Source organism: Pediculus humanus, genomic scaffold (assembly GCF_000006295.1).
Source record: "Pediculus humanus corporis 1103172108183 genomic scaffold, whole genome shotgun sequence".
Lineage (NCBI taxonomy): Eukaryota > Metazoa > Arthropoda > Insecta > Psocodea > Pediculidae > Pediculus > Pediculus humanus.
This window is the reverse complement of record NW_002987753.1, coordinates 167,209-192,143: the sequence shown is the minus strand read 5'-3', so window position 1 is coordinate 192,143 and position 24,935 is coordinate 167,209. Positions and strand designations below refer to the sequence as shown.

Genomic DNA, 24,935 nt, shown 5'->3' with positions numbered 1-24,935 from the left:
AGGCAGTGAATTTAACGGTTACATCAATAACAAAGGTTTATTTGAAAACAGATCAGACAGGTCGAAAAGCGTGAAATATTGTCAAGACGTGAGTCATGAGAAAAAAAAATTTTTTTTTTTTTTATTTAAATATATTTAAAAAAAAGTGAATTTAATTAATGTAAATTTATTTTTTATGTAAGTCATATTAAAATTTCGACTTTTTAACTCTTAGTTAAATTTAATGGCATAAAACTTTATTTTCATAAATTGTCAACTGCAAATAGTTTTGTTACTTAGAATTTAATTATGGAAAGTAATGTTTTTGATTTTCCGGACAATCAAATCTGTATTCCTGAACCCAGTGATTTTACATCGGAAAATAAAGAAAATGATGTGGATGATCCTGTAAGCGTTTATTTTAAAAAAAGATGTAGGAACTCCGCTAAAGCTTTTTTAAACAAATACTCTGAAACCGATAGTGATTCTTCAATAGGAGTGATAGACTTAGACAATATTTCTCTTTTTGGTGAATTTGATGAACCAGAGCCTGATGATTTAAAACTTTTGAGAAATTCATATCCTCTTTTAGAAAAACCTGACAGTAGTAAGAAAAATGGGAGCAGTAAACATTCAGAAGTATCTTCAAAGCTGTCTCTCGATCCAAAAAGTTTACTCGATAAGCAAAGAGCCTTGGCTCAAAAAGCGTTAATGAAAGTTTTTAATCAAAATAATGATGTCACAAATGAAACAACAAATTTTGAAACCACTAGAAACAGTCATGTTTTAGTTGATGTTTCACATAAACTAAATACTGACAAACCATTAAATAAAGATTTAGAAAAAAAATGGTTTAATCCGAATTTTAGCCCCGATACTCCTAGATGTTTTAATGATGAATTAAATTCATTTAACACAAATGATTTTTTAATGACAAATCAAAACAAAAACAATGATTCTTATGAAACTGCATCAAATGCAGATAAAATCAGACAATCACAGTATAAAAAAAAACTAAATAGTCTTATAAATGATTTTAATAAGTGCAGCATAAATTCTAATTGGACGTTCGAAAGTCAAACTACAGGTAGTCAAACTTCAATTTATATTTTAATTTAATTTAATTAAAGTGCTTTTATTTATGCTTATTCCTATAACCTAAATTTTTGCAGAAGATCAAATCAATAGATTAGAGGAAGATGAAAGACAATTTAAGCTTGAAAATTCTGCCTTACTTCATAATAGTAACATATCCCAATTTTCAGGAATAGCAGATGCTTCTCATTGGTAAAAATTATCAAAATTATGCCTACAAAAAATCATTGACTTAATTACATTTACTTAATTTAATTTTTTAGGCCTTTTGGAGAATTAAACAGTAAAGAAGAGGAAATCAATAAGTTATCAATTGGGGAGTTTTTTAATAAAAGATCTGATAGAATTAGTTCCTTGCTGGGTTCATCAAAAATTAGTGGTAGTAGAAATCAAATTTCTTTAAAATTATTTACATATGAAATATTTTATTATGAATTTTAAAATAAACCTCACAAAAGAAATGGTATTTATTTGTTTTTAGATAAATATAAACAGTTTCTTTTAACATCTGTAGATGAAACTCAGAATTCTGTTAATCCCGAGTCGAAAATACTTGGTTCAAATATAAAAAAATCAGATAAAATTATGCCACGTAGATGCTTCTCAACTTATGACACAAAAACAGCATCGGAAAGTTTTAAAGCCAACAGGATTTCAAGCGATTCAAATGCCAGTAACAGTACCTTGTTTATTCAAAACATTATAGCGGAAATGGAACCTGGATTAACGGGCACCCAAATTTATGAAAAGTTAATCAAAACCTACGGAACAAAAAATATCGCGGAGAAAGAAAACAATAATAAACCCTTAACCAAACAATTTCATGAAAATAACGAAACTCCGAAAAGTTCAAAAAATCAAAAAAAAAATGAAGATTGTAAATCGTCGTTAAATGACGAATTTAATAGCAATTCAAAAAAAGAACCGAAAAATTTTAATGCTCTTCTTGATACGTCTAAATCATCACAGTCTCTGAATAGTAATTTCGATAATAGCAGACCGATTCATTTACGAAGTGATTTAAATGCTGATCAAAGTATTTCCATTTTGAGACATGAAAAAATAAAAAGCTTAAAAGGAAAAAAAGGTTTTGACGCTTCCACTCCGAAAATGAGACATTTGAAATCGCAAGATGACAAATTTCAAACCGCATGCAATGAAGTTAAAATGCAAGAAAATGACTGGGAAGCCCCGAAAGTCAGCTTCATACAACCTACTCCCGGCTTTAAAAGCGAAGATGTTGATGATAATGAAAAAACTTTAACGATTAGTTTAAATTCAATTTCGAGTTCGGAATCAAACAGGAAAAATAGTACAATTATTGTGAACGATAATGATGCAATCGAAGGTACCATTGTGGCCGGAGACCTAACAATTTTATCCAAAAGAATAGAAGAAATGAAAGAAGATGGAGTTTGTATTGTAAGATCTGAAGAACCCGTATTGCTTTCGGTCGTTCAAAAGTTGGCCGGTTTTCCAAAAGGTTTCTTATTTTTATACAAAAAAAAAAACTTTATGTGAAGAAAATCAAACTGCAATTTTAGTTTTAACTCTCTCTGTTCCAGGAAGCGTTGATTGTTCAGCTTTAACTCCATTGATTCGAGATCAATTTCCAGAGTTGTTATCCGCATATTCCGCGCCACTTACCGAAGAGAATTCCGTCATTTCTAGTTTGGAAAAGTCCGAAGCCTCGCTTTTTTCTGAACCTAGTAAATTATTTTATTCTATTTTAAACAAATTCGAGTAACATTATTTTACAGAAACATAATTTGAGCTCATGCTAATTTTTTTTGTAGATTCGTGGGTAAAATTTCCTAATCAGATGGGCTACAAGAAAAAAATATACGCGTTTGTGGAAGTGAAAAAAGAAATATTTGTTCCTTTAATGAACACTTCTAAAAATTGGCTATTCGTTTCAATTAATTCTGTCACATTGTTCGGATCCAACGGTCATAAATTTCAAGGAGCGAAAAAAAATGGCGTATGGAACACTTGCGATTTTGCTTTTCTGTCGATGAAAGACACCGTCATACCTCCAGGGAGTAAACAGTCAATCCAAGTAAAATTGAATTCAATTTGTAAATTTCAAATTTATCATTAAATTTATTAAATTTTCTTTTTTTTATTTTTTAGATTTCTTTCACTCCGTGCATTCCAGCAAAAACTGATTTTCTATTGACTTTTTCATTTAAACAATTTTTCGGGAAAAGCATTCAAACGAGGGATTTAGAATTAAGAGTGAATAATGTCAATCCGGTAAACAGTTTGAACATCATCCCTAAGGATATGATTAATTTCGGACATATTGCCGATCAATGTTTCGATCAAAGAACCATTCAAATAACTTTTGATGGAATATCCGAATTACCTTTGTTAATTTACATTGAAGAGGTGACTTGAAGGAAAAATTTATAAATTTTCTTCTGTATTTATTTATTAATGAGATTTTTTATTTATTTTTTAATAAAAAGGACGATGTGGAAAATCCTCAATTTTTTTTAAAATTTACTGTAAATTCTTCTTCAAAAAATAAAAGCGTACAAGAAGTGACGAATCAAAAATTTAGTTTTTTTTTTAAAAAAGGAGAAAAACAACATTTGGATTTTGTTGTCGTTTTTCAACCGAACGTTCATTTGAACAGTAAAGGTGAGGGTTTCGGTTGTTCCAAAATGAACTTTTTTTCCTTTTTTTTGGCTGTTTATAATTAACGATTTTTTTTTGTTTAAGATAAAAAAATAGATTTTAAAGGAAATTTAATAATAAGATTGGGAACGGATACGGAATCCGATGGAATATTAGAAACGATACCGATAAAAGGTTCCGTGAGTTCACCAAAATTTTTCATGTTTTCATCATGTTCGCCATTTGTTTTCAAATTATCGGAAAGAGGAAAATCGTTAACGAGGTTTAAAAAAAAAAATTTAATTTCACTGTAGAATTTTTTTTGAGTTGCGGAAGTCGTTTTTTTAACGACTAAATAATTTTCAGGTTGTTTCCTTTGAAAAATGTCGGACAATTACCCATCACTTTTTCGATAAAAGTTCAAAACGAAGAAAGTAAAAAAGAAGAAAACGATGGGATTTTTATTGTACCGAAATCATTTTATTTACCCGCAGGAGAAGAATCGGCCGTGAGCATAACATTTAATTCGAAAATGAAAGAAAATTCGATAAAAAGGTGAAAAAAAAATTTTTTTTTTTTTTTTTTTTTTTTATTGTCAATGGTCGTCTGTCTCGTTGCAAATAAATAAAAAAAATTTTAATTTATCATTTCAGATTATTGATTTTTACATTAAAACCCAACGGTCGAGTACATTACGAAGTTGAATTAATCGGTCTAGTCAGTCCCAGCGTGATAAGCAGATCGATATCCGGTTTGTCAAATTGTAGCGGTATGATAACATATCAGAAAAACTTTAACAATAACCGGAAATTGCTCCAAAAAAAAATAGAAAAATTGATGTTAAATTTGAATTTTTTTACAGAATTAACGAAATCATTTTCAAATACCGAATCGGTACCCATAAAATTACTCACGACAATGCAATCGTTAAGTTGGTTATCGGTTCCCCTCGATAATGAAATAAGGCAAACGTTTTATTTGAAAAATGCATCCGATATAACCTGTAAAGCTCGGATATCATTTAAAAACGATTCAGAATCATTTAAGGTAATTTATTATTATTATTATTTTTTTATAAATACGATTTTATTTAATTTTTTTTTTTTTTTGTTACACAGTTAATTAATGAAAATGGAGAAAAAGTAAGAAAAATGTTAAAAGTTTTAAAACCCAACATTCCGTATTTATTAACAATATCTTTTCGTCCGGATTTCACAGGACCACATCACAACGGATTATTAATACAAACAAATCAAATAAGCGGAAAAAAAGTGGTAAAAAAAAAATAAAAAAAAAAGAAAATTTTAATTATGGCGCGTCGTAATATCATCATTATTAATAAACTTTTTTTGATTGAAGATTTTATTAAACGGAATGGGTGGATCCCCGAATTTGTTCATCAACAACATAAAATCGGATTTAAACGGAGCGAAAATGATCGTTTTGCAAAATTCATCAAACGCACAATTTTTCAATAGAAATTTAGAATTTAAAAACACGGGAAGAATTCCTGGTTTCATATTGATAAAAACAAGTTCAGAAAGTAATTTACGCTACGGTTGAAACGGGGGGTAGGGGGAGGGAGAAGAGAGCTCAAAAATAATTTTTTCTTTTTTTTTTTTCGTTAAAGTGATTTCTTTGGGTCATAAACTTTCGGTAACACCCACCAGCTACGTCCTTCATCCGGATGCGAAAGTAACAGTTCAAATATCGCAAAAATTAAAAAATGAAGACATTCGTCAATTGTTGTCGGATAAGGACATGTGCAAAATAGCAACACTTCTCGTGGTCATGGGAGATGAAGTGAGCAGGTTAAGAATGAGAAGGTTAGGATTTTTATACTTGACAAATTGGTTTTCTTTTTTTTAGCGGTTGTCTAAAGTCAATTTTTTAAATTTAGGTTGATAAAAAGTGGAAAAGTTGCAGCAAACGAACATACTAAAATGTTAGCTTCGCCTTTCGAAAACGAAAAAGAAATAAATTTAAAAAATTTCGAAGATTCTCAGGTGAGATGAATGAGTTCAAAGAAAAAATGATGGCGGCCAAAAAGTTTTTTCTATTATTTTAATTTGTTTTTCCGGTTTCAGTCGTTTGGTTATCAATTTTTAAAAAGTTTAAGAGTTCTCGAAGCCGCTGTCGTGATTGAAAGATCATCAGAAGTTATAGAGCCTACAATTGTGTTGGACGAAGATGAAACAATAACGGATTTTGTAACGATATGCAGCATCGCGGAGAGTAATGTACCTTCCACGATGTAAGTACAAAGAAATTTTTTCCATGTTCCGGTTTTTATGTTTATTTTTTAATTTACGGTTTAATAATTTTTTTTGTTTTTGTTTTAGCATTTTGGAGAATTCTGACGAAAGCGAAAGTGAAATGGCGAAACTCAAAAATGACATTTTAAATAATACGGTGCGTTCGGTTCAATCGACAAATTTTCATAATAAAATAAATGATTGGCTCGAAACGTTAGAATAATTTAAAAAAAATTTTTTTTTTACGATATTTACGTAATAATAATTTTTTTTACAAGTTTTAACTTATGTGGTGTATACACAATCATTAATATGAATTTTTAATGTAATAATAATAATAATCGATTAAATTTATTTATTTTTATATATGTATATGTAATAATTTAATTTTAATAAATAAATAATTAGTAGACTTTTTAATTTAACTTTTTTATTTATTAATAAATTTTTCACATTTAAAAAAATTATCATTATTATTTCATACGTTTACAATGATGACGTAATCATTAAAAAAAAAAAAAAAACAAATGAAATTATTTAATTATAATAATCTTCCCCTGCATTCGGCACTGTTGCAGTAACAGTAGAGAACTTTTCCAGGTACGCTTCCAACGTCGTAATTATAATCCCAGGTTAATTCGGTTCCAGCTTTTATGTAGGAAAGTGCAAAGAAAGCAACCCATGGAAATCTGACGTCGTGAGTGTCGACGAAAACGTTTTGAACGAACACGTTCGGCTGACAGGAATGATTTAAATATCTTCCGATGTTTCCGCTTGATTTAGCATCCATGATGTAACAATCATCTGCGCCATCACCAAACATTTCTCTCACCGATCTGTATTTGGGTTGATCTTCGGTCACAGGTACGGCAGCAGTAAATTTTGAAGGTTTTTTACTGATTTCATCATCGTCATCCTCCACGTTTTCTGAATCTCTATCGTTATCCGCGTCTTCTTTTTCTTTTTCTCCCTCACTTTCCGATTTTTCTTCCGACGTAATTTTTTTATTTCGTCCTCGAGTATTGACTATGTTTTCCGTGTCTGGGATTCTACTCAAACCTTCAGGTACGTAATCTATATCGTCGTTATTCATCAAACTTTCATCTTGTTCATCGTAGCTCCTATCAGCGTCCATCGTACAATTTTGTTTTTCATCTTCATCATCATTTTCGAAATCGGGTTCGATGACTTCACTTTCGTAGCCTTCCTTGTACCTTTCGACAACTTCAATGTAATCTAATTCGGCGAGGTATTCATCACCGTACATCCTTCCGTCGTCATTTGCGCTTTGCTCGGTGTGCAAACGTCCGGCGTAAATGCAAATAAAACCACCCTGAGGTATATCGTTCAAAGTTCTTAAACCCCAACCTTTTTTTAATGTTTTAAAAACTTGAAGGTTCAATTGTAACGGATGTTGAGCAACTCGATTCAAACAAGTCGGTCCGCATTTGCATCTTTGATTGCATTCATAGATTCCAGTGGTCAATGGTTCAAGAAGTCTTTTGTGTTGGTATCCTATTTTCGAATCGATTTGATCTTTAAATGCATATTTTGCACCTTCTAAAGTTAATTGCCAACATTCACACTTTTCTTTGTCCAAACAATCGTCAACGCAACTACAACAAACTAAAAATTCTTCATCGTAACAAATATTAACACCTTCTTGAGGAATTCTTGATGTTGAATAATCCATAAATGATGGCCAACTGTGATTTATTTCGTTCACGCAAGACACGGGTACATTTTCATGACCGTAAGATATATCCTAAAAGATATTATAAAACATTAACCAAATTTAGGGAAAATCCTACTTTAGGAAAAAAAAAAAAAAAAAAAAAAGGTAAAGCTTACTTTGACGTGAGTGCAATACATGCTGGGTTCAAGATGAAATTCGTCCAACACATGAACTCTTGGATCAAAATCAAAGTAATCTAAACCCATCATTGATTTTGTTATTCTTAAATATCGATGCATTTCTATTATGTTTCTCATCCTTCTACCACATGGACCGCGATAAGAAACTGATTTTCTACTTCTGCAACGGGTGATTTGCCTAAAAAAAAACCATTTATGCTAATAAATTATACAGAATGACCTTGACTTGAAATTCTTCAGTTAAAATGCATAGATATAAGTACTTCTTAACAAGTATTGGGTTGGCAAAAAGGTAATTACGAATTTTTTCAGGTAACTAACAACGATTTATTAATTATGTCTATTATATTATGTCCATTACTACTAATGACCTTTTGACATTTTTCGGGTAGTATCATTTTCCCATGTTTCATAAAACTCTTTAGTTTTAGGAGCAAAAAACTGGTCCAATGCAGTTTTGACCTCATTTGGAATTTTTGTCCGTTCGAAAAATTTTTTAGGGATCGGAAAAAATGATAATTATTTGGAGCTAGTTTGGGACTATATGGAGGGTGCAGCAAAACATTCCAGCCTAGCTCCAGTAGTTTTTGTCCAGCGGCTAAAGATGGGGAGGGCCTGGCATTATGGTAATGAAAGACAATTCCTTTGCTATTGGCTAGCTCCGGTCGTTTTTCTTGGATGGTATCATTTAAATTTGTCAATTGTCGAATGTAAACCTCTGAATTTATGGTCTGATTTCGTGGCAGCAGCAGCTCAAAGTAGACTATGCCTTTGTAATCCCACCATTGTCATAGACAACCCACTTTTCTTCTCCGATGACCATTCTTTCAAAAAAGGGCCATTCGCATTGCGTTTAAGAAGCATATCGCAAAGACCAAGTCGCCTCGTTAACTAACGTTCCACAAAGTAACGCATCAAGCTTCTTTTGGCACCTAAGACGCCGCATACGGTTTTCCACGCACGTATGTGACACATCTAGTTTCTTTACAATGTCCCTTGTCAAACTATGCCGATCATAATCAATGAGGGCCTTTATTTGCTCATCCTTGACCTCCAATGGACGCCCGGAGTGCTCCTCATTTTTCAAAGGAAAATCTCCAGAACGGAATTTCCCAAACCAGTTTTGACACTGCCGTTCTATTAAGGTTTCATCCCCTACACGGCCCACAACTTTTTATTGGCTTGTGAAGCATTACCACTCTTTCAAAAAGAAAATGTGGAGGAAATACTCGCTCGCTTTGGCTCCCCATGTTTAAATGTCTTTTGCTCGCGCAATATTTAAGAGTTTAAAGAAATTTTGGTACCGACTGTTACAGAAGGAACCAAATAATAAGATATCAAAAGTTCATGTTTGTACATAAACGTAAACGTACTCAAAAACATGAACAAACTATCTGTTGGTGGAATCTCCGCAGTTACTCACTGGCCAACCCAATACTTTTTTTTTTTTTTGAAAAAATAAAGAACAAAAGTAAAAAAAAAAAATTAAAACCTTTCATATCCGTATAAAAGTGGGATAGCCAATGGACTGATGTTTTTACACACGGCAGGTGAAAAATTTGTCCAATCAACGCAAGATGGCCCACATTGATGCGGAACAAATATTTGACCGCATATTCTTCTTGGAAGAGCCATTGTCCTTATGTAACCTTTAGTATTAATCTCTTTTTTTTCATTAAAACGAAACCGATCAACCGGTTTTTCACAAGCGTTATCATTTTGATGATTCAATTTGGAAACTGAACTTTTTCTCGCAACGTTTTTACTTAAACTCGAAGACTGAGGTAGTTTATCATCTTGATCAACGCTGTATTCAACGTAGGGCATGTTTCTCTAAAATAATAATTACAAATTCAAAATTCCGCATAGAATTCCCATATTGTAATGTTCCACGTGGAAATACTTTGTAAAATTAGACTTTACTTTTTTCAAAGAAGCGATTCCTAAACCTCGATGCCTCGAAAGAGCACCTTGCTCTTTCCGAGCTTCCGCAGCTACCAATTCCTGAAATAAAGGACCTAATCGAGTTGAACCGCGATATATCCATTCTGTTCTATTATCTGCTTCGAAATGCATCTTGGCTAAAGAACCGTCGACAACTAGCACTCGTGCCATCCACCATTTTCCTAAAAACAAAGACGTGACATTTGACATCATATTTACGTGAGTCACGTGATTTCAAGAGCAGATGAGTAATACTAAATAATTACCATTCCATTCGGTTTTAACCAATTGTCCTTTCTGCAATTTAACCATTGGCCTTTCCGGGTACTGATCCAGATAACTTTTAATGAAATCCCTACTGTCTGAATGAAAATCTTCGTATACAAATTTAGAACATTCGCATACTAACATAATTTTATGGTGTGTAACATATTGAGCGTAGCCATCATCGAAAAACACTAAATATCTGCAATAAAAATAGATTTACTTTTAATAGTTTAAATCAAAATGTACAAAAACAACATAATACTTACCTGAACATATTAAGAATTTTTGGAGGTTCGGCAATAATTCCAGCATAAAAAGCACTTTTTGAGGGAGCTTTCGAATTGTGAAATAATGCCACTATCCTCGTTCCGACCGGATAACGAACTGAAGATGGTTTTCTGTAAGCTATTTCCTTTCCCGATACAATTTTTTGACCTATTCCCTGATGAGAAGATTCAAACTGAACGCGAAAATTGCTTACTCCCTTTAAATAAAAATTAATTAAACAATGTTAATCCAAGACTTAATATGTTTAAAATTTATTCTGCCAAATTTCTTACATCATTTTCTCGCTTCAAGACTTCAACAACTTTAGCTTTCACCCACACTCCAAAAACGGTGTCTTTTATAACATAAACCAAAGTTCCAACATTAACCGATGGATAATTTAATGCACCAATGGGCGGAAGTTTTACTTTGGGAACTTCTACCTATAAATAGAATTTTAAACTCTCGTTAATATTTTTTTAATTGTGATGTTTATTTAAGTATATTTGCATGTGGAAAAAATGTACCTCTCGTAAAGTTACAACTTCATGAGATTCAAAATTTTCAGGTTCTGCGTTTACCGATATAGGAACGTTTGGTGCAGAATTATACGGTAAAATTTTATTTAACGCATCGGCCATTGACTTTCTTAATTTTTTACCATATGATTGATTAATACTATCATTTAAATTTAAGGGTTGCAATTCCTTAATTTGTGGAGAAAATGCTTTGTAAATTGCTGACCTTGATTCCTTTACTTGATTTTCAATAGACAATAACTCATCATTTAATATTTTCCTGGATGCTAAAAGTTTAAAAAAATTTTTATTACAATTAATCGCTTAATTACTTTAAAAAATTTTTTTAAAAGTAATTTTAAAATTAATTCAAATTACAACACCTTCAAGTTCTTCGATTTTTTTGGTGAGGATTTTTTGGCCGCTTTCAATTTGAAAGTCAATATCATATTTGTTTAGAGCATCTTTAAGTAATTCTTCCAAGTGTTCTTCTACCTAAAAAATTTTATTAAACAACAAAAACTTATTAATTAAAAGAAATCGAAAAAGAGATAAAAGGTTTTAACATTCTGATTTAAGATCAAATTTAAATAGGAAAATTTAGATAATTTTAAAACTGTGAAAATAACAAAAAAATAAATTGAAAAATGCTTAAAATATTAATGTTTATGGAATTTTTTAAAAAATTATAATAAACATACCACTGATACTACTGAATCAGGAAGAATTTTTTCTTCTGCTATTTCTTCCACTGAATCCATAACGACTACATCATCTTTTTGTTTAGGAAACTCAGCTTCAAAAAGTGAAAAATTATTTTTTAATAAATGACACATTTTTTCTTGATGTTTAAGAGCAGTCTCAAAACATTCATCACAAACTTTTTGTAAAACATTTTTTTTTCTAGGTACATTAAAATAAGTAAGAACAAATACTGGAGCTTCACCTAAATTGATACCTGATTGACAATGTAAATTTACACATTGAACCTGAAAATTATAATAAAATTTTTAAATGATAAATTCGAAATATTCAAAAAAATTATTAACATAATTTTCGGCTTTTGATTTCAAGTAACGAAAAGTGTACCTGGTTATCAATTAGTAAACTTGATTCTTTTCTTTCTTGTATTACAGTTGATTCCATTTTTTTGATTATTTATTTAAAAAACTATGTGCAATACTATTTTTCCTGGTTTTCAGTCAAGCAACTAATTATGCTTAATTTTACCTTGTTTACAAAAAAAAAACTATTGAATCAAATTTAAAATTTAAAATATATGATAATACTTTACCTACCATATTTAATTAAATTGTTTTAAATTTTCATTTCAAACTAAATTAAACCCTTTGAAAAAATTAAATAATACATTAAAGGAAAAGTTTATTTAAGCATTCCATTCTTTTTAATTGTAAAACGAATGTGTAATAACTGGTCTTACAATTGAAAAAAATTTCATTCGTTAATAATATTACAACTAGTAAAATAAAAGTTACTTAATCATTATTTTTACCTAATAATGATTTTAACATATAATGTTACTTAAAACTTTTAATGCCATTTAACTTATTTAATGATATAAATTTACATTTCACAAAAAATTACTTAAAAAATATTTTTTCATTTTAAATATCAGTAATAAAAAATTACTCTATTACGTAAAATAAGTCTGTAATATGAAATTTATTAAAATTGTAAACGAGTTCGATAATAAAGAATTTTTATAATATTATTATAAGACGATATTAAATAATGATCGTGTTTTCCCACATTTTATTATAAAGACTAAAAACTTTTTCTACATTAATTAAATTCAACATTATTAACCTGTTGAGAGTTGTATTCTTCGTACTTATTATTTATCATATTTTTAAGATTTTTTAAATGGACATTAACTATCTGTAATAATAAATGCTTTCATAAATAAATTTTAACATTAAAATAATTTTTGCATTAATTAAAAATTTCGTATGTACATAGGTAAACACTAAATTCTGATAAAAGAAATCAATTAAAAATAAAAAATAAATAAAAAATTAACGATTTCATTAAAAGTATGGTACGTGAACAACTTTTCAGAAAAAAATTATTTAATTTAAATATTTTTATATTAAAATTTACGGTTTTATTAATTGAAAGCTTTTAAAAACATTTTTTCAAATATATTTTTAGCATAAAATTAAACCTATCCCTTAACGTTTTTGAAAGCCATAGAGTAAAAAAACATTTTTCCTTTGAAATTTGACTAACCGAATTAAAAAACTGTTAAAAATTTAAATCAAAAATGTTAATGCAACACAAGTTTTTTAAATATGTATTATTTTGCCTTATTTTTAATTGTCTTAATTACCTGAAAGTGACAAACGCATTCATTTTTAATTGGTTTTGGTTAGAAAATGATAAGGTAAGCTTTCATTTTTAAAATTATTCCAAATAAAAAATTGTGCAGGTGTCATCAAATACGTTAAGCTTTGTTTGGAGTATTCGTTTTTTGACTCCAATTTCTTAATTTTAAAAATTACACCACTTCTTTTTACTATTTTAAATTATAATTTTAAAAATAACTTTATTTATTCTACAATTATCAAGTTTTTTTTTAAATTTTCTCCAAATAAAAATCCCATCCTTTTATAAAAATAAATTGATATACAATTTAAATTTTCTTCCAAGTACTTAAAAATTACCTACTAGTTCTTTCTAACTTATGCATTTAATTTATGCTTAATTCAATTATTCTTTCTTCAGGCAGAAAAAACAAACAATAGAATTAAAAATCAGTATCTTTTTGACTACTGAAATTAAAGATAAGTTTTTTGTTTCAAACAGAATCAAGAAATTAAATTGCCTTTTGCCACCATTCCATATGAGCATAAAACAATTGATGAAAAATTTTTAGAAGAAGCTTCCAAATATACAGATTTATTAAAAACCTCTTCTCTTGATGTATGCCAGCATAAAATTATACTTCAAATTAAGACATCTTGTTCTTCAATGAATGAAGAAGAATTGGCAAAAATGAGTGTCAATTTGCTGAATTGTCAATCAGAAGTAGATGGAAGAAGGATTTTCCCTTGTGATGAATCAATGGTAAAACTTTACAAAATTATTATATTTGATTAAAAGCCTCTACTATATTATTTTATTATTTCAATACAGAGTTTAAAAGATTGTACCAAAAACATGGATGCTACAATGTGGAATGCTTATCATTTAATGAATAACAGAGCCAGAGCTGTTTGTTTGGCAGCAAGACGAGCTCATTTTCAAATTTTATCTGAAATGACAATTAATAAATTAATGGCCACTGCTCATAATCAAATTGAAAAAATGACCAGCCTCATGGAAGGACAAGAAAAATTAGAAAGTTTGACATTAAGTACTATAGGTTCCGTTGAACAAGGTCATCAAAAGTTAATGGAACAACAGGAAAATTTTAAAAAATCTCAAAAAACTGTTCATGTAAGTTAATAATAAATAAATAATTGTAAACATTAATTAATTATTAATTTTAAATTTAAAATGTTTGTCTAATTTGTTTTATTTAGGATTTTGTTACGATGAATTTAGAACAATTAACAAATGAAAAAGCTTTGATCGCAGCTGGTAATAAAGAACTTGTTAAAATGACCCAAACCATAAAAGAAAAATTAGGTAAAATGTTATGCTGTTATTATTAGTCTTAGTTGAAAATCAATAAGAGTAGATAATTATTTGTTTTTAATGATTAAATTTAAGATAAGTATTTTTTTATCATTAGATGAAGCTAACAAACAGTTAGGTATCCAATCGGAAGAAAGAACTAATAATCATGAAAAACTTCTCCATGACATTCAAACATTACAACACCAAGCTTCTACAATTTTTAAACAAATCGGTTAGTTTTGTACTTTTCAATATGATTTAAAAAAATATTTTCTCCATTTTATTATCTCTATGTTTCAATTATATTTTAATTTTACATTTTAGATAAAAGTGTAGAAAAACTTTTAGGACAACATGATATCGCTTCTGAAAATTATAAGACAACTTTATATAATTTAGAAAAAATCAATGAAACTGTATATTATCTTTTAAAAGTTTTTAATATGACCAAAAATGAAGTAGATGATAAATTATACTGGATTCAAGATTATCTCGATTATACAGGTAAAAATGCATAACAAATTCAAAAACATTTTTATTTATTATTACATTAAAAAAAACTAAAAACTCATTTTATTTAATTATTAAGGGAATCATATTGAAAGATTGATTAGCATAACTTTTCACATCGCTTATCTACTCCTGGGAATGTTATTCGCATCATTTTTAAATTTTTCTACGACTTCGAGGGCAGTATTGTCAATAATTGTTCCATTAAACTTATTCGTTTCTTATGACCACGGTCCTGAAAGGGCTTTAAATTTTTCTCAAATGACAATTCTTTTAGCATCATCAGTTATTGGTAAGTAACTGACGACAATTGTTAAAAAAAAAAATTTTATCCAAATAATTATAAACAACAAACTTTTTTTAGCAATTGCTTTATTTCATCAAACCTACAACTATTTTATAAGAAGAAAAAGAAATGATCAGAAATTATTAAACAATGAAACCGATTATTTATGTGATGATTATAATAAATATGAGGAAAATGTTGAAAACGTTCGTAAAACTACATTTTCTCAACGAATTCCCTATAACTCCCGGATAACTCACAGTAAGTAAAATTTAAAAAATTGTAACTAAAATAACAACAAATTAATTTAAATTTTGATTTTTCAGGACTCAATCAATTACTTTCTTTTCTCTTTGGATGGTTTGGTAAAAAATCAAAAAACGTTTCTGAATTTAAATCGAAATTTCCCGAAGACGATAACATAATTCATAGTTTTTCGTTGGAAAAAAGAAGAGAAAATTTTAACGACTGGAGAGAATTTACTCCATATCAAGAAGATGGATATCAGGTATCAAATTATTATAATTAAAAAAAAAAAAAGAAAATTGTGTCACGTGGTTACTACTTATTATTACAATAACTTTCAGCAATCTGTTCATAGTAGAGTAAGCGAATGGCTTCAGTCGAAAAGAGAATTTTTACATTCCAGTCCATCTCCAGCTTCTACTGGAAGGTAAATTAAATATTTATTTAAAAATAATTTATTTTAATTTTATTTACGTTCGTTTTGAATATTTTTTTAGCGGTTCGCCAAGATCATATTGTTCGGCTGTGTGTCGTTCGGGTCGACGATGTAAAAACACGGTTTACTCAGGACGAGATGTTTGTCATAAACATTTAACAGGGAATTCCATAATCGGCTAGTCATATTTAATTACATTTTTTTATACTAATCGTAGATTTTTCTAGAATACTTTTTACACGAAACTATTTAATAGTTAAAAAATAAATAATTTTTTTGTGATCGAAAGTAGTTTGTAATATTGTTAGAAGTAAAAATTATACTCATTATTAGTATTAAAAAAATTTTTTTTTTTAACTAAATGTAAATCGAAGTTACATTAAACAAACAAAATTTTATTTAAAATTCATTTTAAAATGACTAAAAATAAAAAGTATTTTATGTGATGTATGATATTAATTTCATTTTATAAATTTAATCTCGTTCTTATTTAATTATTGATATTGTATCACGTGACCTATTAAAGTAATTTTTGTTTTTTTTTTAATCGATCGTTTAAATCATAATATTAATAAATATTTTTTTTTTTACAATATTTAATAATTTTATTGGTTTTTTTTTTAATTTAAGTTTATTGGGTATTTTGTTAATCGTAAGAATTCAATCAATAATAATTTATTTAAATATTAATTTAAGAGGAAGGGTTAGTGCGTAAGAATTAATTATTATTATTATTAATATTTTTTAATTATTGTACAACGATCCGAAAGAATTAAAATTATACCGAATAAATAATCATAAAAATTGTATTGTGATATTTATTGTATTAGTACGTTAATTTTTTTTTATTTAAAATAAAAAAACGAATCGTTTAATTAAATTCGATCGATGCTTTTTTTTTCTAATCGTTTTTATAGTAATTGTATTAAATTTTTTTACGAAATAAAATTTTTATAAAATGGAAATTAATCGTAATTGAATTTTTTTCAACCCTTTTTTAAAAAGGTTATAATTATTAAATTTTATGTTAAACTTTCTTTAATAATTTGCACGGTTGTTCCGGTTAAAAAAAATCAAAAACGCATTTTTTTAAAAAAAATGAATATAATGTTATGTAATCTATTTGTTTATCATCTATTCCTATAATAATTATTAAATAATTAATAACTCGTCGTTTTTCTTTTACTGTTGCCCTTAATGTTATTCGTTAAAGCTCATTTATGTAACTTAATTCCAAAATTCCAACAACTGTGAAACAATAAATCCTTTTTACTTTTTATTAATTATTTTTTTACTAATTTCGATATAAAAAGTTATTAGTTAATACCTTTTACTCCTAGAGTAAATTAAAATTTTAAAAAACTTTCAAAGTATTTCCAAATCCACGTGTCTAACTTCTGGGAAAATGTTCTAAAAAATTTAAAAAAAAATTATGAAAAATAATAAATTGGCAACAAAAAATGTTTTTCCGATAATAAACAAACCCTTATATTAAATTCAATTCTATCAATTTCTCCTCCCAATAAATCAACAATCCCTTCTCCGTGCGTCACCATAAACGTTTCTAAATCATCAATATTTTTAATTTTTCCCACATCTTCCAACAATTTATTTAAATTAATACGATCTAAATATAATCTAGTAAGTTCGGCTCCATCAAAATCAATTTCAGCTTTATAACGAACCAAACTATTTCCTAAATCTATACCCTTAACGTCGTAAACTCCTCTCACCATGATGTCGGATTCGATGACGTTATTTATATCTTGTAATTTTTCTGCTTTTATTGAACTGTCGAAAGAAAAAAAAAAAAAAAAAAGAATGTCATAAGATGTCATATTTGATTGGATGTCATAAAAAATAGGGATGAAATTTACCGTCCGACTAGTGCAGCAGAATTTGTAATTATTAAAAATATAGCAACAACCCCTAATAGTATACCAATTACAATTGATCCTAAGGCGTCTGGAACGGAATTAAGTGACGTCCAGGTTATATAAAGCATGACACCCGCAATTATGTTTCCTATGGTTGCTATTAAATCTTCCATTAAAATTAATGTAAGACCGGGTTCGACACCCTTAAATACTAAATAATGATATGAAAGTTATTTAAATATTATGAGGGGGGAGGGAAAATGGGGAAGTGGGGTGGGGGGAAACCAACCGTAATAAAAAAAATCATAATTGTTACTCTTAGCATCTCGATACGTGGCAACGACCGAACATATGAAACATATTCCCTCCGTAGTAGCACTAAATAACAATACTAGAAACGCCCAAAAAATTTCTCTGAAATTTAGTAATTCATTTTCTTTAATTAATGTTAGTATACCGCTGTAAATAGAAACGGCAGCTCCTAAACAAAATATTCCAACGCCAGATATCAGAGAGACAACATACATCAAATTGGAATATCCATAGGGATGATTCATCGTTGCTTTCTGTTAACAAAAAAAAAATTGAAAAAAATTTTAAATCGAATCGTTTTAAAGTGGAGAAAAACTATCATTAACGTTCTTAAAATATTTATATGTATATTGTTATTTATTTCCATTTGATTTTGATTGAAACGTTGAATGTAATGAGACATTTTTCTTACTACTGTCACTCTCTTCAGAGAATCAATCATTTTATTTAAATTCACTTTTCCAATTCGTCATGTAATTTTAGTTACTTGTTTTCTTTGTGAAAGGCCAATAAATAAAATGCCTTGATTAAGGCAATCGGCAGCAGAATGAATTGTCTCAGCCAATATTGAATCCGAATGAATAAACAGGAATAAAATAAGTTTGAAAGTTAGATTTAATAAATCGCTAAAAAAAAAGAAAAGAAAATGGCGGCGCATTTAACAATCATCAAATAAAACTCAAATTATTTTTAGAAAACTTACATTGAAAATGCCATTATAACCATACAAACTTCATTATTTTTTTTTTTTTTTAATCTTTCATTTTGTTTTTCTCCACTTTTATTCCTCCTTGCATCTCTTAATGTTTTTCTCAATTCATAATTATCTATACAACAATTAACGTTTAATTTCACAAGGAACAATAAAAAAAAAAAAGAAAGAAAAGATAATAATAATAATAATTAAAAAAAAAAAAAAACAATTATTAAATTACCTTGAAGCACTACTTGCTTTTTACTAATAAGAGTTTTTTTTTCTTTTTCTAAATTTTCCAAATTTCCCCAAACTTCGATTGCTCTGAAGCAGGAAAAAAAAAGTTTTTTATATTAATCTATTATTATTACAAATAATCTTTTTTATTTTTTAATTTCCTCACTTTAATTCCACATCTTTTCTTCTAAAAACAACTATTGAAAAATCTGATTCGAATGGTGATCGACGTACGTACTTCGTAAGATTTTCAAGATGTGAAGGTTTTAATAAAAATTCATTAATGGCTCTTGCTTGAGTTATAAAATTTCTTTCAAAAGTTTCGACATATTCTACACGTTTACCGTTTGGTTTTCCTGTTGACATTGTAGGACTCGATTCCATTTTTTATTTCTTTTTTCGCCATGAAGGTGAATTTAAAATAAAATTAAATAAATCTCTTTCGATTGAGAGAGTTTTCCCCCTTGTTGTTTATATCGTTACTAATTTATTTTAATACGTTTTGTCACCGCCTTGCGAAAACGAATAATTTGGCGGGAAATTTTGGGCGCGAGACAGAAGAACTTTATTTACTTAAGTAACGGCGTAGCTTTATTTTCTCGTACTAGCAACAAATTGTGTTTGATCGATATTAAACAAAACTCACATTTATTACAAAATATACAATTATATATTTTAATATATATTAAATATTATATAACTTTATATATATTATATAATAAAAGTTAAAATGTCACATTTAAATTTAAAATCTGATCAAACTATACTTACTTCTTCGGAGTCTAGTGAAAATTTATGTAGGCAAGTATTTAATTAAATTTTGAAATTTTTCAATTGAAATTAACAACGAAAAACAATTTAAATTCAAATTGAAATTTAACAGTATAATTTTGGATCAAGATAATCAAGATGAAATGGATTTACTGCTTGACTTTGATATACTACACAAAATGGAAATTGATGATATTGAAAAACTTAAAAATTATTTTATAGAAAGGAATAAAATTAAACAAAGCGATTGTGTAAATGCAGACAAATTTGATCATTGTTTAACTTTAAATAAAATAGAATTTATCGACATTATGGAAAAAATATGTCAAAATCCAATGATATCATTGGCAGCATCTAAATTATTTGATAAACTAACTGTAAATGGCGAAAATTTTATAAGATGGGATAACGTTTTAGATGTTTTCATAAAAAAAATAGAAGAAAATGTTGAAAGAAAAAATGAAAATTGGGAACCAATTAATTCTGATGTAGAAATACATGATATTCCACATTGTAAGGTAATTCATAAATCATAAAAAGTTTATTTAACATATCATAAAATGTATATTTATGTACATTTGCAGAGAGAATTCATTGTTAAAATTGTTTCACTTCAAACCAAAGCAACATTTTGTTATGCAATTATTTCTAAATTTGGAAAAGTTGGAGTTTACGATGGAAAATTTAATTTATTAGATTCATACGTAATAAATTTCAAACCTGATACGATCACACCTCAACCTTACTCAAGTCAGTAAAAAAAGTTTTACTTTTGCAACATGTAAAAAATTTATTTATAAAAAAAAAAAATTCTTCTTCGTTTTCTAGGAGGAAATGAAAATCCTTCGAACAGATCAGGTACAACATGGATAACCGATGCCGTTTTTGTACCTGATACATATTCAATTTTTTTTTCTGCATCAGATAGAAGCCTTCATTTATACGATGGTACAGGTTTAATACACGTACCTTTATCACTTATTATCGGTTTGAATAACATTCCCTTATGTCTCGATTACGCTACGAGTAATGATTTTAATAAACCAAGTTTTTTATTCATCGGTGATGATCAAGGTGACGTAACAATAATTGAATTTCATCAACCTAAAAAAAGTCTTTTTAAAAAAAAAGATCCTGGAAAATTGGATAAATTTCTTTGGACGGTAAATTTATTTAATAAAATAAATTAAAATTTATTCATTGATATTAACGTATAGATAAATGATTACTTTCTTTTCTTTTTTTCCTTTTACACTAGTTATTATCAAGGGTAGATTACAAAGTTTTAAAAAAAATATTTTGTGTCCGTTGTTAAACTAAAAGTTCCATTGAAAAATTTGATGTATTATTAATAGTAAAATCTACGGTAATAATTTTTCTCTTGATTATTCAGTTTTTAATAATTAACGTATCCCTATTAATTAATTAAATGTAATGAATTTTTTTCCAAAAAAAAAATCCAAATTTTAATATTTCAGGAATTGAAAGAACAACCCGAATACGTTTCGTTTAGAATCCAGAAAAACGTACATAACGAAATGATTAATCAAATATCTTACATCCCGGAAAATAAAACAATACTAACATGTAGTAGCGATACAATAAATACAATGATATTACGTCACACAGAAAAAAGAAGACATCCTTATGTATTTAGCGTACAAAGGGTTAGTTTAAAATCAAAATTGTTATTACAAGACGTTACTTTTATTTAAATAAATAAAGTTTTCCTCGCGTAAAGGGAATATCATGTTTTCATTTTGACAAATCCCTTCATATCATCGTGACGGGAAGTAATGATGGATTGGTAAGAGTTTGGAATGAAGTTGTTACGAAGCAACCGATAATTTCACTTTATGGACACAAATCAAAAATAATCGACGTGAAAATTTTAAAACATTTATCAGCAATAATAAGTTTGTCGGAAAAGGGAATAGTTAAAATTTGGAATTTGAATGATTATTATTGTCAAATGAGTTTACAATTAAAATTTTCGACCTTTAAGGTATACAAAAAAAAAGAACTAAAATTTATAAATTTTTTTTTTTTAAATCCCGAATTAAAATATATATATTTATTTATTTATTTATTAAAAAGCCTGATACGAATAAATTAGAATTTGGCACTCGATCAATATATCCAGGTCCAACAACCCTAAATATTTTTGAAGATTTAATTTCGCACGATTCCAGAAGTGACACATCGAAAATTGATTCGGTAACCGAGGATATTGAAACGTGGTTATCGTCAAGAAATTTCGAATCAAAGTAAATTTAAATTTACCACCTCCCTTTCTTCTTATAACGTTAAAAAATAATAATAATAATAATAATATTAATATTACAGAGACGAAGAATGGAATAGAAATAGTATCGTCATAAGTTGTTGTAACATGATCGCTTTGCTTCAATTAAATCCATTTAAAATCACATCGTCCGAATATAACGTTCCGCCATTACTTAAAAAATACAAAGTTTTGCCTCCACCATCGAGAGAACTTTACGCTTCCATACCGTCTCCGTGGAAAGTAGCAGATTCATTTACAAAAACTCCTCCAGAAAGTGAAGACGAGATGTAATTTAAACTTAACAAAAAAAAATTTCCGAAAATTTTAATAAAGTTATTTTATGTAAAAAATTTGAAAAAATAAAAATAAACAAAAACATTTTTTATTTGTTTTTAAATTTTTTGTTTTGTATTTATTAAAAGTAAAAACCCATCGATTTTTCTTTTTTTTTAGTACTAATAAATCATCGAGCTCTTCGTCAACGTTAAATATGGCGAATTCGAAAGCGATTAAAAAAATTCAAAGTTTAACCATCGATCCGATAAACGCACCCGTTAATAATATGAATATAAAAAAGACAAAACTTCAAATGAAACAGGATAAAATGAAAATGCTCGTGGAAAATTGTGCTCCTCATTTAGCTCTCGATCTTTACGATTTGGCTCCGATTAAATTTTCCAGACCTTTACCCGTAACGAGAAAAATGATGGAAAAGGGTAAAAATACAATAATAATTATTGCTTTACTTTAAAAAAAAAAAAATAACGGTAAAAAAATTTAAAAAAAAAAAACTTACTTTTAGGAATTGACGGATCGGATCTCGAACTTGTAATTAAAAGTAAATTACAAAAAGATTCAACCATTTTGACCGGAGAAACATTTTCTGAAGTTTTAAGTCCTCGTTCGTCGAAAAGTAGCAAAGTAACGACGGGATTGAAAAAAAGTTCGACGATTCCTACAAAAGGACGACAAACTCCAGAATGGTTTACGAGAAAAATTAAAACTTTCGACCGGGATTCCCCTGAAAACAGTGATGAAAATATTTTTTAATTTATTCACGCAATAAATATTTTATTTTGTATGATAATTTTTTAATTTATTAAATTTTTACCTTTGAAAATATTTTATTACGAAAATTATTTGAATTTTTTTTTAATTTCATATTTGCCATTTGTTTTTTAGACATTCCTCCGATTTTATGTTTGAATGGATTTTTCTTTTTTAAATTTTTCTTATTTCTTAATCTAATAATTTCTCTTAATGTTTTACGATTTGTATCATAATTTTCAGATACTGCCATTGCTTCATCTGAATTTTTTTTATTTATAAATTCAAAACCCTCTAAAAAAAAAAAAGATGGAATTAAAATGATTTTGTAGAAATTTATACTTTTACTCCATATTTTATAAATTTAAAAAAAAATTTACCTTTAAGTCTAGGATCATCGACACTGAAAAAAAATGATTCCTTCCAAATTCCTTGTGCAATAGCAGGAACATTAGCACTTTCTTCTTGTTTTTCTTGTTTATGAGGCTCTAATTTATTATTTGTCTCTGTAAATTTTTCTTCATCCATTTTTTCATCGCTTGCACAATCCAAATTTTCTTCACGGGTTTCACCGTAAGTTTGCAATAAACTAAAAGATCCAGCAGCACTTTCTTTATTTTCCTTAAAAGATTTAGTTATGTCTTTTGATACTGTGAAAAACTTTTCTTTTGAAACTTCAACTATTTTAGGTTTAACTTCTTTTTTAATATCTTCATTTGTTTTTTTTTTCTTTTTCTTTTTCACTGGTATCTCATTATTCGAAACGGAATCTTTGATTTCATATTTTTCATGATCTTGAATCGATGAATCATATCGAATCATTTCAAATTTTCTAAAGTGATAAAAATTAATTTATTTGATTAAATTTTAAATAGAATATTTTGTTTTATTCATCTTAATATATAAATTCTAACCTTTTTTTAGATTTGTTGGCATTTTCTGCTTTCAATGGTGAACCTGAATCATTAGTTTCTTGATTTTTGACATCATCAATATTATAGTTTTCTTCATTTTCTTCTTCGACATCCAAAAATTTTTCATCTACTTTAAATCTTTCATCATTCCCATATGTGCTTTGAAGTTGTAAAAGCTGAAATAAATTAAAATAAATTATTAAGCTACATATAAATTATTATTACAAAATCATACCTGATAAACAACAAAACAATACCTTAAAACCTTGTTTTCCAGCAAATTGAGGTTTCTCTTTAATCTCAATATTTTCATCATCACTACTCGAGCCATCAAATAAAGATTGATTATTATTTTCGTTAGAACTTTTTAATTTACCATTATTTACATTATTGATATTATTAACTTTATTATTAATATCAAAATCACTTTCAGAATCACCAAAAACAATTTTTTTACTTGAATTTTTATGTAAATTCCCAGTCGATAATGCTTGTTTGATAATTTGTGCTTGACTCAATTTAGTTTTAATTTTTTCATTTATAGCTTGACATCTTTTTACATTATCGTTGGCATGTTTTTCTAATTTTGTTTTAAGTTTTACTTCGTTCGATACCATTTTTTTTATTATTATTATTATTAATACGATAAACCTTAATTATATGTTTAAAAAATTGAAGCTATCATGTCAAAGCATAATGCAAAGACAAATTAATTATAAAATAATTAGTAACAATATAAAGGCGTTTAAAACCTTGAATTAATGTATCTTTAGTAAAACGATTTTTATTAATTTAAATTACGAAAATAAGAATATTTTTATGCATAATTATTTTAAAAGTGAGCGCTTAAAACA

The 24,935-nt window shown here is 27.7% G+C and overlaps 6 protein-coding genes across 6 annotated transcripts; 3 read left to right on the top strand and 3 right to left on the bottom strand.

The window, feature by feature from the left end:
* Positions 1 to 288: 288 nt before the first annotated feature.
* On the top strand, positions 289 to 5,954 carry Phum_PHUM415060 (uncharacterized protein; the record flags this gene model as incomplete). Its single annotated transcript, XM_002428969.1, has 17 exons — positions 289 to 1,066; positions 1,152 to 1,266; positions 1,338 to 1,453; positions 1,556 to 2,557; positions 2,640 to 2,783; positions 2,871 to 3,116; positions 3,233 to 3,446; positions 3,611 to 3,720; positions 3,802 to 3,970; positions 4,063 to 4,251; positions 4,350 to 4,465; positions 4,559 to 4,743; positions 4,815 to 4,970; positions 5,056 to 5,239; positions 5,327 to 5,522; positions 5,597 to 5,702; positions 5,784 to 5,954. The coding sequence occupies 17 exons, from the start codon at positions 289 to 291 to the stop codon at positions 5,952 to 5,954; spliced, it is 4,197 nt and encodes a 1,398-aa protein (XP_002429014.1).
* Positions 5,955 to 6,492: 538 nt separating this feature from the next.
* On the bottom strand, positions 6,493 to 11,968 carry Phum_PHUM415050 (histone-lysine N-methyltransferase, setb1, putative; the record flags this gene model as incomplete). Its single annotated transcript, XM_002428968.1, has 11 exons — positions 6,493 to 7,716; positions 7,809 to 8,004; positions 9,319 to 9,657; positions 9,730 to 9,952; positions 10,037 to 10,236; positions 10,304 to 10,521; positions 10,598 to 10,747; positions 10,832 to 11,109; positions 11,206 to 11,317; positions 11,524 to 11,780; positions 11,932 to 11,968. 11 exons carry the CDS (start codon positions 11,966 to 11,968, stop codon positions 6,493 to 6,495), a joined length of 3,234 nt encoding a protein of 1,077 aa, XP_002429013.1.
* Positions 11,969 to 13,106: 1,138 nt separating this feature from the next.
* Positions 13,107 to 16,124, top strand: Phum_PHUM415040 (uncharacterized protein; the record flags this gene model as incomplete). The annotated part of the gene is made up of 11 exons (XM_002428967.1): positions 13,107 to 13,226; positions 13,649 to 13,909; positions 13,979 to 14,281; positions 14,368 to 14,473; positions 14,580 to 14,696; positions 14,789 to 14,968; positions 15,159 to 15,266; positions 15,339 to 15,521; positions 15,587 to 15,768; positions 15,848 to 15,882; positions 16,004 to 16,124. 11 exons carry the CDS (start codon positions 13,107 to 13,109, stop codon positions 16,122 to 16,124), a joined length of 1,716 nt encoding a protein of 571 aa, XP_002429012.1.
* A 1,183-nt stretch (positions 16,125 to 17,307) lies between these two features.
* Phum_PHUM415030 (uncharacterized protein) lies at positions 17,308 to 19,446 on the bottom strand (the record flags this gene model as incomplete). Its single annotated transcript, XM_002428966.1, has 8 exons — positions 17,308 to 17,352; positions 17,427 to 17,733; positions 17,820 to 18,030; positions 18,109 to 18,385; positions 18,619 to 18,757; positions 18,835 to 18,958; positions 19,067 to 19,149; positions 19,229 to 19,446. The coding sequence occupies 8 exons, from the start codon at positions 19,444 to 19,446 to the stop codon at positions 17,308 to 17,310; spliced, it is 1,404 nt and encodes a 467-aa protein (XP_002429011.1).
* A 346-nt stretch (positions 19,447 to 19,792) lies between these two features.
* On the top strand, positions 19,793 to 23,170 carry Phum_PHUM415020 (uncharacterized protein; the record flags this gene model as incomplete). Its single annotated transcript, XM_002428965.1, has 10 exons — positions 19,793 to 19,842; positions 19,946 to 20,351; positions 20,418 to 20,583; positions 20,662 to 20,996; positions 21,312 to 21,500; positions 21,575 to 21,838; positions 21,931 to 22,100; positions 22,180 to 22,407; positions 22,574 to 22,836; positions 22,923 to 23,170. 10 exons carry the CDS (start codon positions 19,793 to 19,795, stop codon positions 23,168 to 23,170), a joined length of 2,319 nt encoding a protein of 772 aa, XP_002429010.1.
* A 333-nt stretch (positions 23,171 to 23,503) lies between these two features.
* On the bottom strand, positions 23,504 to 24,698 carry Phum_PHUM415010 (uncharacterized protein; the record flags this gene model as incomplete). The annotated part of the gene is made up of 4 exons (XM_002428964.1): positions 23,504 to 23,999; positions 24,082 to 24,257; positions 24,339 to 24,484; positions 24,539 to 24,698. The coding sequence occupies 4 exons, from the start codon at positions 24,696 to 24,698 to the stop codon at positions 23,504 to 23,506; spliced, it is 978 nt and encodes a 325-aa protein (XP_002429009.1).
* Positions 24,699 to 24,935: the final 237 nt, after the last annotated feature.